Genomic DNA, 17,619 nt, shown 5'->3' on the forward strand with positions numbered 1-17,619 from the left:
AACTTAGCCAATAAGTTTAAAGTGGTAAATGGAAATGAAAGTCAGGATATATTAGTAGGTTGTGGGAGAGAGAAGATGGAATATCTCTAATGTATATCCTCCCTGTGCTATGCTGGGTGCATTATATTAAGGTTCAAATTTTGCTGGGATGTGGCAGGCTGTTGATTGTTTTTTAGGCAAGCAAGTGACTTGAGGCATGCTGGTGTTATATCATTAGGACAAGTTATAACATGGGTTAATGAATGGGAAGGGAGCAGGCAGAGTAGTTATTGTCCAGGTAAGAAGATGTCATTGAACTTGTCAGTGGAAATGCTTGTGTGCTTTATAGAACTTGATCAGAATAGGAAAAGTTGGCCAGAATAGGAATAATTGACTCGCGAAAGGTTAGGGAAAGGGCTTCCAAGGTGACTTGGCATTTTCGGCCTTGAAGACTGAAAGGATGATAAAACTAGGGGTGGTATCCCTGATTCCAGTGGGGAGTGCCCGAGGAGGAGCTCGGGCATTTGGTGAGGGGCAGGCAGAGAAGAAAGAAAGAATGACTTAGGTTTTGGACATGTTGGTTTGATCAAATGTAGCACTATGAGGCAGGCTAGTGTTACTCTGCTGCACAAAGGACTTGCTGTCAAAGTTGAGAACCCTTGAGATCAGATAATCCTGTCTTCCCCATTGCAATTTTTTAAAAGTAGAGAATAACTGATAACTGATTTCATTTTATTTATCACTATTATCATTTTTAAATTTGCTACATGGCCTGTATACTCACCAGAGAGAGAGAGGCAGAGAGAGAGAAGGAAAGTGAGAAAAAAAGCCGCCAGGTCCGGGACTGAACCCACTGTCGGTCACGTGGGAGTCCCCAGTGCCTTCACCACACCACCTCTGGCCGCTAATGCACATGATTATGAGTGCCTCCTCCTTGTGGAAATCGAATGGGCCTCCTGCAGTAGGTTTGGAAGAGAAGGGGTAAGTAGCGCAGTGTAGGCTCTCTGTAAATACTGACATCCAGTCGAAATGATCAGCAATCTCACTGAATTCTCACAGGAGCCCTATATGTTAGGTACAGTTGTCTCTGTTTTAAAGAAGGGCTTTTTATTTTTTGTGTCAGTAATCAGTTAGCCACTTACTCAAAAAGAGTAAAGGGCTGACTGATTCCTTGCCAGGCCTTCCCTGCACCTGTGTGTCTGTTCCCTTATTACACTTGGTTTCCAAGAACAGCAGCCCTGGCCTCTCCATAGCCTTGATTCTGGGCATTATATGTATTAAAATGTGTGAGTTTGTTTATTCATTCCTTCCACACATTTGTATTTTCTACTGGATGCCAAACTCTGCTAGGTTCTAGGGGTATGGTCATGGCCCTGTGCTCTTGGCCTTCGAAGTCTAGTGTGGAAATGGGCAAACTATAGCAAGCAAAGGCATGATTAAAACAGTTCCAGTTGGAATAAGTGCCTGAAGGAAATGTTCAGATGTTAGCAAAGAGAATAGTAGAGATCTGGAGATATTCTTTTTTTTTCTTTTTTCTTTTTTTTATAATTATTTATTTAATTTCATTTATTCATTTATTTATTTTAATTTGGCCAGAGAGAGCCACAGGGAGAGATGGAAAGTGAGAAAGCAAACAACCAGGTTCGGGACTCAAACCACAGTTGGCCATGTGGGAGTATCTAGCACCATAACCTCCATGCCACCTGCTGTCCCAATATGTTTTTTTTTTTTTAAAGAGAGATTTTTGCTATAGGATGTGGGTATTCACTGGAGAGACAGAGAGACAGAAGCAAGAGATCATCCCTGAGGGGGATGGCCACACTGCACTCCCTTCTCCTCCATTCTCCTCTTGGGATTTTAGGCATTCACGCACACATGCCCAGAGTGAATTTTAAGCCGCTGGGTCCAGGACTCAAACTGCAACTATGTGGGAGTCCAGAAATGTAACTGTTACGTCATTTGTTGGTCCCAAGACCTGGACAGGTTCTAAAGAGGAGATAACATTTAACCAAGTTAAGAGGTGTGAAGGGGGTGCAGGCAGAGGGAGTGACATACATGAAGGGCCCACGGTGGTGGGGAGCTTGGTTGGTGGAACCAGGAAAAGACTTGAATGATGAGCCTTGGGGACACTGATGCAAAATGATACCGTAGAGGTGGGCAGGGGTGGGATCAGGCAGGGCTTTGTGGACATGGTGAGAAGTGGGGCTTTATTCCAGATAGAGTTGAGGTTTTGGGAAGGTTTTGAGTGGGAGAATACATATTGCGGTTTGCATTTTAGGAATCTCATTTAGCAGTTTCTCGAATGATTTGGAGGGTTAAAGAGTAGAAGTGAGGGGTTGGTTAGGAATCTGTTTCCTGGAACAGAAAAGAAATGATTAATTCCACAATAGGATATGATAGTGCTAGATTTTAAGTTATATTTTAAACATAATATATTTGGAAGTAGGCGCTGATGGATTGAATGCAAAGGATGAGTAAGAGGAAAACATCAAAGATGCTTCCTTGATTTGTTTCTCATACGTCCTGGATGAGGAGGAATTCTATTTGCTAAGATAGGAAAGACTAGTTTTATGAACAGACACCGCAAGTTTAGTTTTGTACTTACTGAGTAGAAAAGTCCAAGACACCCAAGTGGAGAACTAATGCATATTGGATATAAAAGTCAGGAACTCACATGAGCAGTCCACCTGGGTTGGAGATAGCCATTTGGGTGTCACCAGTATATTAGGTAGGTTTAAAAGCCTCTTACAGGTTGAGTAGGGAAGGGTCCAGCCAACAGGAGGAAGCACCGCAGCACCCTTACAGAAGATACTAGGTGCCCTGCAATGCAGTAACTCAGGGACTCTGGCCTCAGTCTCCTCAACTTTCAAGCTGAGAGCCTGTCCTTTTTGGCCTCAGGTAAAATCCTCCTCCATCTACTGCTACTGTTGACTTTCATGGGTCTGTGGTGTACAGTGGCAACTTAAAAGGACAGCCGTATTTATAGCTCTTTCCTTTACATTTTATCTTACTTTATGAAGTAGACATCGAGATATCCCCTAACAGGAATTAGAATGGGATAGAGGTCCGTATCCAGAAATAGAAAGGACTTCCCGGAGAATAGGGTCTCCGGAGAGGTGAAAAAGGTCTGTTGGGAAAAGTAGGTAGTTTCTTAGTTGTATTCCCATTTTACAGTGTGATTAGTACCAGGTTATTCTGTGATGTCATTTATTCGTTGTGCTTCAGTGCCCATCTACTGATCATCACAAATGTGCCAGGTACCATGCCAAGGTCAGAGTTCGTAGAATGACTGCCATGATGAGACGCTGTAACGCTTATGTCTGTACCAAGACATAGGCAGCCAGGAACAGGCCAGTGCTGAGCATGTGAGACAGAACCTTCGCTTTGTGAAAGCAGACACATTTTCTGTATCATAGTTGTGGATTTTTCCCCATAGTTGTGTATTGCTATACTTTCTGTTTTTTTTTCTTTCTTTTTTTTTTTTTGAGAGGTTTTTGCTACAGGTTGCGTGCGCTTGCCAGAAAGACAGAGAGACAGAGAGACACAAAATGAGAAATCACCCCCCGCGGGGATGGCCACGCCACAATCCTTTCTCCTCCATTCTCCTCTCCGGGATCTTGGGCATGCACGCACATGTGCCTGGTGTGAGTTTAAGCCACCGGGTTTGGGATTTGAACTGCGGTTGACTACATGGGAGTTCACCTACATAGCCATTATGCTAACTGCTGGTGCCTATTTTTTTTTTTTCTAGCTATACTCTCTGTTGACTGGCCATGCTGTTGACGTTATTGATTTCTTTTTTTTTTTTCCCACAATAAAATATATATTTTTGTTCTAAAAAATCAAAGTTTGATCATCTAAGAATGGAACTACCTGGCAGAAATGTGCTCACTGTTATTTCAGGAATACATGAAAAACTATAATTTTAGTTTAAGTCAAAAGACAAGTTTCCCACATTTATGTTTATTAAAAACTGACATAAACAAACAAAACCTGTACAAAAAAAAATACCCCAAATCACTTCTCACTTTGAAACAGTAATTGTTAGAAACATTGTTGCCTAGAACCCCCTCTTCCTCTGCCCCGGCCACGTCCTCTTCCTCTTCCTCGGCCTTGGCCTCTTCCTGCAACAGCTTCCCTTTTCTTAGATTTCACCTTTGGTTCAACATCCACAAGTAGTGTATCTAGAGGTAAGCTGTCTGGCAGAATAAAATATCGAATGTTATTCCCTCGAATACTCAGTGTTTCCAGCTGTACGGGTTCTCTGTTCTTCAGGGTCATTTTTACAACTTTAAGACGTGTATTCATGCTGACATCTACACCAGTGATTGTTCCATGGACCTGTGTTCCATTCTTCAATTCAGTGGTGACAGTTTCATGACTCAATTTCATCAAAAATCTCACGAGCTTCATCCTAGCTACGCCGTCACCCTTTAGGCCCGGTGGAGTACAGAACCAGGTAGCAAAGGGACGCTAGACTGATAGTATGAATGGCCGGAAACACCTCCTTGACGTTACTGATTTCTGAACACTGCTCCTCAGTTACCATTTGCCCGTTTTGTCTTTAGTGCTCCAGCTCTGTGGAAAGCTCCTCTTGCCTTTCAATACAACTGCATACTTGCATACTGAATAGTTATTAAAGACCTACTTCATCAGACTTGTTGCAATATCACTTCTCCCTGCCTCCTTCTTCTGTAGTCTTTGCATTATGACATTGTTACATTTTTTTATACAATTTATTTTTTTTTAAAACATAGTTGAGTAAAAATTTTCTTTGTATTGTCAATGGAAAATAACCAACTCTAAAAAATTAATAATGTGGTTTATTTTTAGGCAGAATATGAGTGACCTGGGCCCAGTGAGGAGGCAAAGCATGCCTTTCTCTTGGGGTGATCAGGTACAGGGGTTTCTTTTATTTGATTTTGAGAGTAAGAGCAAGTTTGGAATTTAATGCAAAGTGTTTTCATTGGTCTGGCCAAAGGTGGGACATGTGGAAGGGGGTGGGGCTTGTAGATTATAGGTGGGTTTACAGTTTTTAGGGTGGTGACTGGAAAAGGAAGATTGCTGAGTTCAGAAAGGAATGTGCTTTAACAGTGATAAGGAAGCTTAATATACATCACGAAGATACTCCAATACTATGCCAAGGGCACGATATAGGAAGAATATGGTTAATAATTGGCCAAAATGGTCTGTCAACATCTGTGGGCATGACTCCCCCTAGGCCCTCCGGGAAGGATTTTGGAAAAATAGGAAAAAGCAGTCAGATTTTTGTCCACAGTATAGTAAATAAACAGTTATTGGGGACCAGCAGATAGCATAATGGTTACATCTCTGGAATCCCAGTAGTCAACCACAGTTCTAGTCCCTGACCCGGCGGCTTAAACTCATGCCAGGCTCATGTGCGTGCATGCCCAGAATCCCAAAAGGAGAAGGGAGAAGAGATTGTGGTGTGGCTATCCCCCTAGGGGGTGATTTCTCACTTTCTGTCTCTCTGTCTTTCCAGCGAACACATGCAACCTATAGCAAAATTACTCTCTCTCAAAAAAAAAAAAAAAAGTAGCTGCTTTATATACTTAATTAGTCATACTTTTAACAAATATTTATTGAGCACCTACTACATCTACTACATGCTAGACTCCGTTATAAGCACTGAAGATAGCGCTCTGAGCAAACACTGTGAGAACCCCTACCCTGGGCTGGCCAGTACCACTGTGGTCAATCTGTGTATAGGGAACTGGGCTTCATGTGGCTGGCTGGTTAGAATACTGGCTTCAGTGATTTGAAAAACACACTGGGTGTGTGTGCAGGCATGCCAAACATCTTGGCAGGATAGAGAAATAGAGGCAAAAGAATTGCAGCATGATCATATCCCATTGCGGCATGCTTTTCCTTTTCTATTTCTCTCTGTATCTCTGTCTGACAAGCATACGTGCCCTCTGACAATAAAAAAGAAAAAAAAAGAATCCGTGCCCTCTTAGAGCTTATGTTTTTCTGTGGTTCTTGTATTCTGCCTATCTATATGACATAGAACTTTATAGCAGTGATAATGACTTGAATATTCATGATCTTTTTTTTAAGAATTATTTTTACTCAATTTTATTTATTTATTCATTTTATGTTGATTTGACCAGAGAGAGACAGAGAGAGACGTGAGAAAACAAGCCACCAGGTCTGAGACTTGAACTGCGATCAACCATGTGGGAGTGTCCAGCACCTTAACCACCATGCTACCTGCTGGTCCGAATATTCATGATCTTCTACTTAAGGTGATTTGGGGTAGTCAGCTTGGTTTCAAACACAAAGTCCAGTTTTATCAACAAGCAACCATTAACTTACCTCCTTGACTCAGAAGACATTACACTACTTTTTAAAGTTTATTTACTTGTTTCATCCATGAGAGAGAGACACACACACACAAGTAACCCCCCGCAGCTTACACACAGTGATCCATTTCTAACCGCAGCCAGGCCTTGTCCCGGGTGGCTCTGGCATTAGGCTGCATTGCATTACCACTGCCGCCAGCACTTTGTTGTAACTTTTTATCTTTGAAAAGAGTAACTATCAGTGTGGGGTTGAGACTTGGTAGCCATTTATTAATACTCATAATTGCATGATTTGGCAGCTGTGTTTAATATTTTTTTTTTAAAGCCATATATATAGGCTTTTTTAAATAGTAATTTTTGCTAAAAGGTGCATGCACTTGCTGGAGAGAGAAAGAGACAAGGTCAGAGAGAAAGAGAGAGGGAGAGGGAGAGAAATAGAAAGAAATAGAGAGAGATCACCTCCCAGGGAGGATGACCACAAACAGTGCAGCCAGCCATGGGGGATACAGCTGCCTTGACATCCTCACCACCTGCTGGCTCTATAGGGCATGATATTTTCCAGGTCTTAAAGGTCTTATCAATGGTAAAGGTGTGGTTAGCACATGCTACAAGTGACCTTATCTTACTCTGAAGGAAAAGAGAGTATATTGTATCTAGAAAATGAATAAACGGTTCTAAGGAAGATGTATAATTAAGAATATGTTAACTGTGAATAGCTTGTGTAAATTTTTTTTTTTTTAAGTTTTTGCTATAGAGCATGTGCACTTGCCAGAGAGAGACAGTGAGAGGGAAATTAAGAAATCACTCTGCCAGGGGGGATGGCCATACTGCAATCCCTTTCCCCCCATTCTTCTCCTGGGATTTTGGGCACACACACACCTAGCGTGATTTTCAAGTTGCCAGGTCTGGGACTTGGACTGTGCTCAGCCGTGTTGGAGTCTGGCACCTTAACCACCTTGCCACGTAAGAGAATAATTCTTTTTTTTTTTGAGAGATTTTCGCTATAGGGCGTGTGTGCTCGCCAGACAGACAGAGAGAGAGACATAGAGACAGAAAGTGAGAAATCACCCCCAGGGGGGATGGTCATGCCGCAGTCCCTTCTCCTCCATTCTCCTCTCAGGATCTTGGGCACGCACGCACACGCGCCCGGCGTGAGTTTTAAGCCACCGGGTCTGGGACGCGAACCGCAGTCGACTACGTGGGAGTCCAGCGACATAGCCATTATGCTAACTGCTGGTTCCCGAGAATAATTCTTTAAGAAAAGAATATTTGTGAAGAGGAGAGGAATTTGAGGCAAGTATCAAATTATATAGCTTTAGTCTGAAGAGAAATATAAAGTAATTATGAACATGGGGTGTGATTATCCTTTGATATATATATAGATCATATAATAATATTTTCTTTAATACAGTCCTGTTATTTTTACCAGAAATACGAGTAGAAATAGGTTATTGTTCTGGGTACAGACAGCAGCAGGGCACATCTGATTGCATTTAACACAGTTGGTCAAGGGGATCAGAAAGACCGGAGGTCAGAGAATGCAGATCAGAAGGCCAGGTGTTGAGCTAGCAGGTGTCATGGTGCTCAAGGTGCTGAACTCCCACATGGCTGACCACAGTTCGAGTCCTGGACCTGGCAGCTTGCTTTCTCACTTTTCCTCTCTCTCCCTGATCAAATTAAAAAATAAAATAATAATAAATAAAATGAAATAAATAATTCTCTTAAAAAAAAATAAGGCCGCGTGTTGTGTCATTGGATAAAGGAAGGGCTAATGATATCATAGGTCATAAGCTGCTGTGGAGCTAGGCCAGTCTAGAGAAGATGAGTTTCCAAGGAGAAAAAGAAATGGCCACTGTCTCATGGTCAGAGGGTTGGAGGCAATAGCAGGAGTGGTTGTTACTCGTACTGGGAACTAGACTTTGACTTTGGGCCACACTAGGCTACTGAAGAGAATGGAGGCTAGAAGAGGATGAGTCAGTGGCCAGAGTAAGTGCAGATAGTGAAAGGATTTGTCATCAGCATGGCCGTGGCTAAGGTGAACCCGTGATAGATCAGGCACTAATGAAAAGATTGGAACTCTGGGTCAGAGTAGCTTCAGCGAGAGGATTCCTGTGCTCTGAGGCGTGCTTTGGGAGAGGGGCTGACCTAGGTTTTGGGATGACTGGGTACAGGGCAGTACCAAGGCTTAGATCAAAACACGAAAGGCTTGGTGTTTCTGAATTCCAGCATTTGGAACTTCATGAAACAAAGTTTTACTCTACCATTCAGAACAATGCTAAGGTCAAGATGAAGGAGACCAAGTCCAGAATCTAACAATAAATAGCTAATGCTTATCCAGCATTCACTGTGTCAGGCATGCTTCTAAGTGCTTTACGTGTATCGTTTCATTTGTTCCTTCCCAAAACCCATTTAGGGAAGTAGGCATCGGCTTGCAGAGTTGCTACGGAGCGGAACATAAGACAGGAGGAAGGACCAGGTCTGATGTGTTTAAGTGTGGAACAGCGGTGTTCTCCAGACACCGATAGTTCTGGGTTCTAAAGTTTATCTCGGTTTTCGTCACTGTATGCAGCAGTACAGGACCATTTGCTGTTGGTGGTGCCTTTAACACATCTGGCTGATAAGGTGCATTTTGTGGCATAGGTTTCTAATGCCCGTGTAAGGAGTCTTTCCAGACCACTTTCACTTGAGGGGTCCCCTATTCTCCTATTCTGACTTTCCATAGCTTTCATTGTCTACACTCTCTTCCTTCCTTTTTCATACTTTTTAAATATTGAACAGTGACCTCTTCAAATGCAATTTAATCCTTTTTTTATGCTAAGTATAATAAGTAAGCCAAACATACACAAAACATACATATCCTGAACTATAGAAGTGGTTTCATAGCCACATACATTTTTAGTCAATTATACTTTTCATGATGAACAAGTACTTTCAAATATGTTAACAGAACTCTACCCAAATGTTGATCCTGCTGATTAAGCAATTGCCTGCTACTGAGAGTATTTATTTTTGAGAAGTTTAAAAATTTAGCAAGTAGTAGGTTATAAGCCTCAAAAGGTTTTAACTTCCATTATTTGAAGAACAGAGTATTATCTTTTAAGATAAACATTCTTACAAAAAGCTGTATTTTCCAATATCATCTCTTTAAAGAAAACATAAAGCAGTTTATTATCGTTATTAAGCTCTCAGAATACTGTTGTCCAAACTTTTCAGAATACATGAAGCACGCACATCAGCTATCACAGTCAAAAATGCCATTTAGATTTCACATGTTAAACAGCTACAAGATAGCTCACAATAGCACACATATACCTAATGTACAAATACTACTTCATCCTTTAGACACTCAGCGTTAACAAGAACTGCATGGCAGGCAAGCAGCAGTTAGCGTAATGGCTATGTCACTGGACTCCCACGTAGTCAACCGTGGTTCGTGTCCCGGACCTGGTGGCTTAAAACTCACACCGGGTGTGTGTGCGTGCGTGCCCAAGATCCCGAGAGGAGAATGGAGGAGAAGGGATTGCAGCGTGACCATCCCCCCTGGGGGGTGATTTCTCACTTTCTGTCTCTATGTCTCTCTCTGTCTGTCTGGCGAGCGCAAGCGCCCTATAGCAAAACTGCTCAAAAAAAAAAAAAAAAACTGCATGGCTTGCAAGATATTTTAACTAATGTGTGGTCATTAAAATCCAGTAAGAAATTAGGTATGGTCATTTAAAGACAGGCAATTAAAGGTTCAAATATTACTCTAAAATCTAAGACATAAAAATAAAATGCAAAGTGTAGCGTTTTTCCAACCTTCCTTTACATAGCTAGATATTATGACCTTTGCTGTAGAAAACAGTCAATACCGTTTCTCCAAAAGATAATGAAATCTCAGAAAGTACAAAAAGTGTCAAGATCCCTAACTTGCTTCATCAAATGCTTTCTAGCTCATTTCAACTCTTCATTCATAGTCAGCAAATCTTTAACCCTCGCAAACTTACTTGAGTTTTTTCAGATAAAAAAAAATGATCTCTTCAGCTTGTACCACCTTGCCTTCCAATTGGCATTGCCTTGTGATTCATTTCAGTTATGAACTCTATGACAAGATCTTTAAGAATATCCACTGACTCAGTGTAAGGATTTTGGTCATCCCCAAACCCATACAACATACATTGTAATTCTTCAGGAAAAAAGTCTTTCTTTTCACCTGTCCATCTTCTGCCCCTCCTCCAATTTCATTTTCTTCCTCAAAAATTGGGTCATCTTCTTCATCTGCCATCCCACCAGCCCGCCATCTGCAGTGCCCCTCATACTTGTTTTTTTGTTTAAAATACATAAATTTTACCTCACCAACAAGCTTCTTGAGGTCTATATTACTTGAGGTCTATATTGTATCTTACAAAGACTTTGCATCACTTGCAGAATCCGGTAAGCTCACATAATGTTTCCTTCCTTCCTTCCTTTCTTTTTTTCATTTTTGCCAGAACCAGAGACAAACAGAGAGACAGAGACAGTGAGAGAGAAAGTGAGAAATCATCCTCCCAGGGGAAAAGTCATGCTGCAATCCCTTCTCTTTCATTTCTCCTTCTTTTTGGGAGATTTCGAGTATGCATACACGCTTGATGTATTTCTCAGGTTGCTGATTTTGGGACCCCGACTACGGCCACACGAGATCCTCCTGCCTTAATTACCATGCCACAGATCGGCCACACACATATTTTCTATACCTTTCTACATCTTGATTTTAGTCAAGTTGTAATCACCATTAAGTAACTGGTTATTTTTACATTTTACAATGTATTAACTGATACATACTTTCGTTTCTCAGGGCAGACTCAGAAAATGAATCTTTTCCAGTCAATAACAAGTGCCTTGGATAACTCGCTGGCCAAAGATCCTACTGCAGGTAAACTTCATTTATGCTTGATTATGGTAGCTATGTTAATCCTAGAATTGAAGATTTGCTGGAATGTAAGGGACATTTTATCTATCCAGAAATTTCAAAAGACCCAACCAAATGATTTTTTTATTGAAAAATTATTTTATTTAACTGTGTTTATTTATTTAAATTTGACCAGAGAGGGACAGATTCAGGACTCAAACCATGGTCAGCCATGTAGGAGTCTAACACTCTTAACCTTCATGCTACTTGCTGGCCCCCAACCAAGTGATTAGGGTAAATAATCAAACTGCAGTATTAACTCAGTACTAATGAGTACTTACGTATATTTAACAATGTGAGATCATTAAGTTAACTTTTTCTCATAGCATGGTCCTAATATTAATATTATATTAGTATCTCCTGAATTAGTACCTACTGTGTACTACTACTACTTCAGCATGTAGGAAAAAACAGAAAAATATCACACCATTTCTTATTTATTTATTTATTTATTAGCTTGCTCATATTCTGAGAGACAGACAGAGATAGAGAAAGTGAGAAAGTACCTTCTGGGGGGTGTGGCTATGCCACAGTCCCTTCTCCATTCTCCTCTTGGGATTTTGGGCACACACCACATGACCAAACACGTTTTTCAAGCTGCTCGTTCCAGAACTTGAACCATGTGGTTGGTCAAGTGGGATCCAGCCACCTTAACCTCAACACCATTGGTTGACCAAGAAATCAGTTTTTTTTTTTTTTTCCACGCTACAATCCCTTCTCCATTCTCCTCTTGGGATCTTGGACATGCACGCACACATACCTGGCTTGTGTTTAAGCCACCGGACCTGGGACTAGAACTGTGGTCGACTACATGGGAATCCAGCGACATAGCCATTATGCCAACTGCTGGCCCCCAAGAAATCATAAATCATAGTTTTAAAGTTAAGTAAAAATAGTTTTTTTTTTCTTTTTTGGAGAGATTTTTGCTATAGGGCGTGTGCACTCACCAGACAGACAGAGAGAGACATAGAGACAGAAAGCGAGAAATCACCCCCTTGGGGGGATGGCCACGCCACAATCCCTTCTTCTCCATTCTCCTCTTGGGATCTTGGGCATGCATGCACATGCGCCCGGCGTGAGTTTTAAGCCACCGGGTCCAGGACGCGAACCACGGTTGACTACGTGGGAGTCCACTGACATAGCCATTATGCTAACTGCTGGTTCCCAAAATAGGTTATTTTTTAGAGGGAAAGTAAGAGCTGGACCAGATGATGAATAGACTTTGATTTGTTTTTAATCGAGAATAATTGAACTAGATTAGTAAATTTAAATATAGGGAAGGATGAGTTATTTTCTTGAGGTATACAGACTGGTTAGGTGCATTCTTCAAACTAAAGTTAGCTCTCTGAATGCCCTGTATTTGTTTTCCCACCTTATCCTGAAGCTCTTCTCCATGTCCACTTACCATCATTCTTTGCTTTGCTCATCGAGTCCCCCTATACTTGCTTCCTTTCTGCTCTGTACAATCTAAGCAAGTCCCTTTCTCACTTAGGATGGTTCTTAGCTTGAAGTTTTCTTCCTTCAACTCTCCAGATGGCTGTTACTCTGTACTATGTACATATAAGGAAAACCCACTGGCCTGAAATGCTGGAGAGTGAGTCATAGTTCTGCCTGTAGTTTCTTAAGTTGGCAAGTCTTAACTTTACTACTTCTCTGGCCTCATTTTCTTTATGGTAAAAACAAGATGGGATTTAAGGTCAGGGGTGTTTTCTCCCCTGGCTTCTCTTACGTGGAAGATGTGCAGGCAGTTTTGGTTGTCACCAATGTGTGTGTCGGGGGAGGTATGGAGGCAGCTGTCATCCAGTAGATAGAGACCAAGGATATTGGTGGTTGTCTACAACCATCTGTGTAGACAGGACAGGTCCTCACAACAAAGGAATTACCCAGTCCAAAATGTCAATAACATCAAAATTGAAAATCCTTGCTCTAGATCTATGGTTCATTTCTGTTTCATGATTTAAAATGTGAACACATAAATTATTTATTTCTCATTGTTAATACATTATTTAGGGATTATTAAATAAAATGTCTTTTTTTTTTTTTTTTAATTTGCCAGAGGATATGTGTGCTTGCTGGGAAGAGAGAGAGAGAGGGAAAGTGAGAAAGCACTCCCTGTGGGGAATGGTCACAATCCCTTCTCCTCCATTTCTTCTTTCTTTCTGAATCTTGGGCACCCATGCACATGTGCCTGACATTTGTTTTTTCAAGCCTCTGGGTCTAGGATTGGAACCGGACAGTCAGCCATGTGGGATCCAGCCACCTTAATCACCATGCCACTTGCTGGACCTAAAATGTGTTCTTTAAACATTGCTTTTCAGTAATATTTGGTGAAGATGTTGCCTTTGGTGGAGTCTTTAGATGCACTGTTGGTTTGCGAGACAAATATGGTAAGTTAATATGTGTGTGAACAGTATTTCTGTAGAAGTTTTACTTTTAAGATTTTGAAAATATAAAAAAAAAGTCTATTAAATTGTTTATTGTATCTTTATTATATGGACAGGCTCCTTTTTATTCTACTCTCCCCCACTCCCCATGAAATCCTTTGGCTTAGATTTCTACAAATGTTTTATTTTTTTTTTCATGTTTAAAGTTTTTCTTAGAATTATTTATTTAAATTTTATTTATTATTATTTTTAATTTGCTATAGGGCACATTCACCCACCAGAGGGAGATAGATAGAGAGAAAGTGAGAAAGCAAGTCATCAGGTTTGGGACTCTAACCGTGGGAGGCCATTTGGGAGTCTAGTGCCTTAACCACCATGTCATCTGATGGCCCCCCCAAATGTGTTATTTTTTTAGGAATTATTTATTTTATTTTGTTTATTTATTATTATTTTTTAATTCACCAGAGAGAGACTGAGAGAAAGGGAAAGTGAGAAAGCAAGCCACCAGGTCTGAGACTCAAACCATAGTCAGCCATGTGGGAGTCTAGCACCCAACCACCATGCCACTTGCTGTCTCCCTCAAATGTATTCTTCGAAAATAAAAAAATTTGGAGGGTTGGCAGGTGGTATGGTAGTTAAGTGCTGGACTCCCTCATGGCCAACCATGGTTTGAGTCTCAGACCTGGCGTCTTGCTTTCTCACTTTCTCCCTCTCTCTCTCCCTGGCTCTCTCTAGTCAAATTGAAAAAGATAATACTAATAAGATTAAATTAAATAATTTTTTTACAATGTGAGGAAACAAATTATAAAAAATGATTTTTTCCTTATTAGTTTTAGAACACGTGTGTACATCTGAGAGTGAAAGAGGAAGACAAATGACACCCTCCCCAGGGTCTGGCCATGACGCAGGCCCTTCCTGTAGTCCTGCAGTCCTGCAGTCCTGCAGCCCATCAGATCAGGGCGCTTGTGCATGTGCCCAGCATGTTTCAGGCTCACTGGGCTGGGGATTTGAACTGTAGTTGCCACATGGGATCTGATTTTTCTTGAGTGGTATGGTACTCCTGTGCCACAGAACTGTCCCACCCAATGTGTTCTAACTCTAGCATCCCTATGGTCTAGTTCATGTCAAGTATATTACAGATTTCAAAAGAATCTTTGTTACATGTATTATTCATTGTGCCATTTATTCGTCCAAGAGCCTTTGGTGTCCTATTGCTGCCTGCCTTAGCCAATTTCAATTCCATTGCTTCCAGTTCAAGATTCTGTCTGTTGGTCTCTTTTAACAGATTGAATCTTTCAGGGAGTGAGAGAGAGAGAGATGGGGGAAGAATTTATTTTGTAAGGAATTGGCATGTGATTGTGGGGGCTGGCGAGATTTTAAGGCAGGCTGTCAGACTGGAAATTTAGGCAGGGTTATGTTGCAGTCTTGAGGCCAAATTCCTTTTTGTTTGGGAAACCTCAGTCTTTTCTCTAAAGGCCTTAAATTGATTAGATGTGGCCCACCCACATTGTGAAGGGTAATCTGCTCTACATAAAGTCTACTGACTTAAGCGTTAATTACATCTAAGAAATACCTTTACATCAACGTCTAGACTGGTGTTTAACCCAATAACTGGCCACTTGAGCCCAGCCCAGTGGACATATGAAATTAACCATCAGTGTGCTCTTCTGCTTTCATCTCATATGACCTGTATCTTTTGCCTGGCATATGACTGAAATCTTCCTGTTGCTTTTATCCATTTTGTTTGACTTGGAACCATCAGAATGCATTTTTGCCCATCCTAGCATTCCTACTTCTCTGACTTACTGTGTGAGGAAAGTATTTCCATCTCTTACTGTTCAGGTTGCCTTAAAGAAGCTTTTACTGCTTTGTTTTTTCTCTGAGTCTTACCTAATTTTGAAGTCAGCAAAGTAGATAAGTTTAGGATTAGGAGCAGCAGATATCTCCCTGTTTTACTACCTTTTCTGTTGCTCTGTAATGCTCACATATATATGCAGGGTGAGGAGAGAGGATCTTGAAGATGTTTTTTTAATTGTTCTCTCTCTCTTTTTTTTTCTTTTGCACTTTTAAAATTTATGTTTGGGACTAGCAGATAGTGTAGTGGTTAAGGTGCTGGACTTCCACATAGCCAACCATAGTTCGAGTCCCAGACTCAATGGCTTAAAAATCACGCTGGACATATATATGTGTGTGCCCCAAGTCCTAAGAAGACACTGGAGGTGAAGGGATTGCTTTGTGGCTATGCTCCGATGGGGGGTGATTTCTCATTTTCCCTTTCTTTGTGTCTGTCTCTTTCCAGAGAGTCCATGTACCCTCTATGGCAAAACTTTAAAAAAAATTATGTTTAATCACTGTACATCTTTTTAGTGTACAAAATGTTTTTGCTAGCATAAGTACAGTGCATATCAGTCCAGTCAAAGATACTCCCAAATACATTATCAGCAACAGATACATTTTGATTCATGTGTCTGTTAAATGTTTTTGTACTCTGATCCCCTCCCTCTCACCCTGTATTACACATCCCCTCTTACCTGTCTCTGGCATCTACAGTTGCTCTCCCTGCTGTCGTAGCTTCCCATCTTTCAGTTCCTGTCATAGAGTGCAGATATTTGGTATGGACTGAGCAAGGACATATAATATGTCTCTCTTTCATAGTCTGGCTTGTTTCAGTCAGCATTAAGTCTTTCATATTTGTCCACTTTGTATCAAATATCAGTATCTCATTGTTTCTTTTTTTATGACTGAGTAGTATTCTGTAGTGTATATATGCCACATTTTTTAATCCAGTCATCTGTTCCTGAGTATTTGGGCTGATTCCTTGTCTTAGCAATTGTGAATAATGCCACAATAAACCTGGATGTGCAAGCATTCTTCTGACTGTTTTCTTTTTTCTTTTTTTTTTTGAGAGATTTTCACTGTAGGGCGCGTGCGCTCACCAGACAGACAGAGAGAGACATAGAGACAGAAAGCGAGAAATCACCCCCCAGGGGGGATGGTCATGCCGCAATCCCTTCTCCTCCATTCTCCTCTCGGGATCTTGGGCACGCACGCACACGCGCCCGGCGTGAGTTTTAAGCCACCGGGTCCAGGACATGAACCGCGGTCGACTACATGGGAGTCCAGCGACATAGCCATTACGCTAACTGCTGGTTCCCCTGACTGCTTTCTTATCCTTTGGGTAAATACCCAAGAGTGAGATTACTGGGTCATTTGATAGTTCTATTTGTAGGCTTTTAAGGAACCTTGGTATTGATTTTCACAGTGGCTGTACTAATTTACATTCCCACCAATAGTGTAGGAAGGTTCCCTTTTCACTGCAGCCTTGCCAACACTTATCATTCTTTATTTTTTAAAAATCTTAGCCATTCTGATTGGGATTAGGTGGTATCTCACTGTGGTTTTGATTTATATTTCTGCTGTGGTAAGAGATGGCGAGCATTTTTCCATATGCTTTTTAGCTGTTCATATGTTTTCCTTAGAAAGTTGTCTATTTAGCACATTTACCCATTTTTTAACTGGATTTTTTTTCTGATAAGCTGCTTTTCTTGCTTTACCGTCTCAGACTGTTACACTCAAATCCAAGAAACCATCACATATTCTGTCTCACTTATCAGTAACTTTTAGCTTGTTCTTTTTCTTCTACTTATAGCAAGTTGAATTTTTGTATCTCTTCCATGTTTTCTCCTAGCCGTCTATTTCTTTTTTAAAAAAGTTTATTTTTTCTTTATTCCGTTAGAGTATGAGCATTTGAGTGTGAAAGAGGAGTACCCTCCACAGGATCTGGTAATGTCACAATCCCCTTCCTCTGGCCTCCTAGCCCATTGGATCTTGGGCACTCATGAGTGTGCCCAGTGTGTTTCAGGCTGACCAGGCTGGTGATTCAAACTAGGGTCAGCATGTAGGATCTGGTGCTTTACCACTGTGCCACAGAGCCAGCTCTCCTTGCTATTTCTAATATCCATTTACACTTTGAGCTAGTTGGTCAAAAGATGATCTTTCATACTCATTC

General features: G+C 41.1%; 1 protein-coding gene and 2 pseudogenes across 1 annotated transcript in view; 1 reads left to right on the forward strand and 2 right to left on the reverse strand.

The window, feature by feature from the left end:
- Positions 1-3,946: 3,946 nt before the first annotated feature.
- Positions 3,947-4,495, reverse strand: LOC102477640 (small nuclear ribonucleoprotein Sm D1 pseudogene; annotated as a pseudogene).
- Positions 4,496-10,194: 5,699 nt separating this feature from the next.
- On the reverse strand, positions 10,195-10,563 carry LOC106734351 (transcription initiation factor TFIID subunit 13 pseudogene; annotated as a pseudogene).
- Positions 10,564-11,108: 545 nt separating this feature from the next.
- Positions 11,109-17,619, forward strand: part of BCKDHB (branched chain keto acid dehydrogenase E1 subunit beta) — a 225,551-nt gene continuing 219,040 nt past the window's right edge. Inside the window, exons 1-2 of the mRNA XM_006143347.3 lie at positions 11,109-11,190; positions 13,545-13,613. Of these exons, the coding sequence (XP_006143409.1) occupies positions 11,127-11,190; positions 13,545-13,613 (133 nt within the window). The 5' untranslated portion in view covers positions 11,109-11,126. The remainder of the gene's footprint in view (positions 11,191-13,544; positions 13,614-17,619) is intronic.

This window comes from Tupaia chinensis, unplaced genomic scaffold (genome assembly GCF_000334495.1).
Source record: "Tupaia chinensis unplaced genomic scaffold, TupChi_1.0 Scaffold000097_1, whole genome shotgun sequence".
NCBI lineage: Eukaryota > Metazoa > Chordata > Mammalia > Scandentia > Tupaiidae > Tupaia > Tupaia belangeri.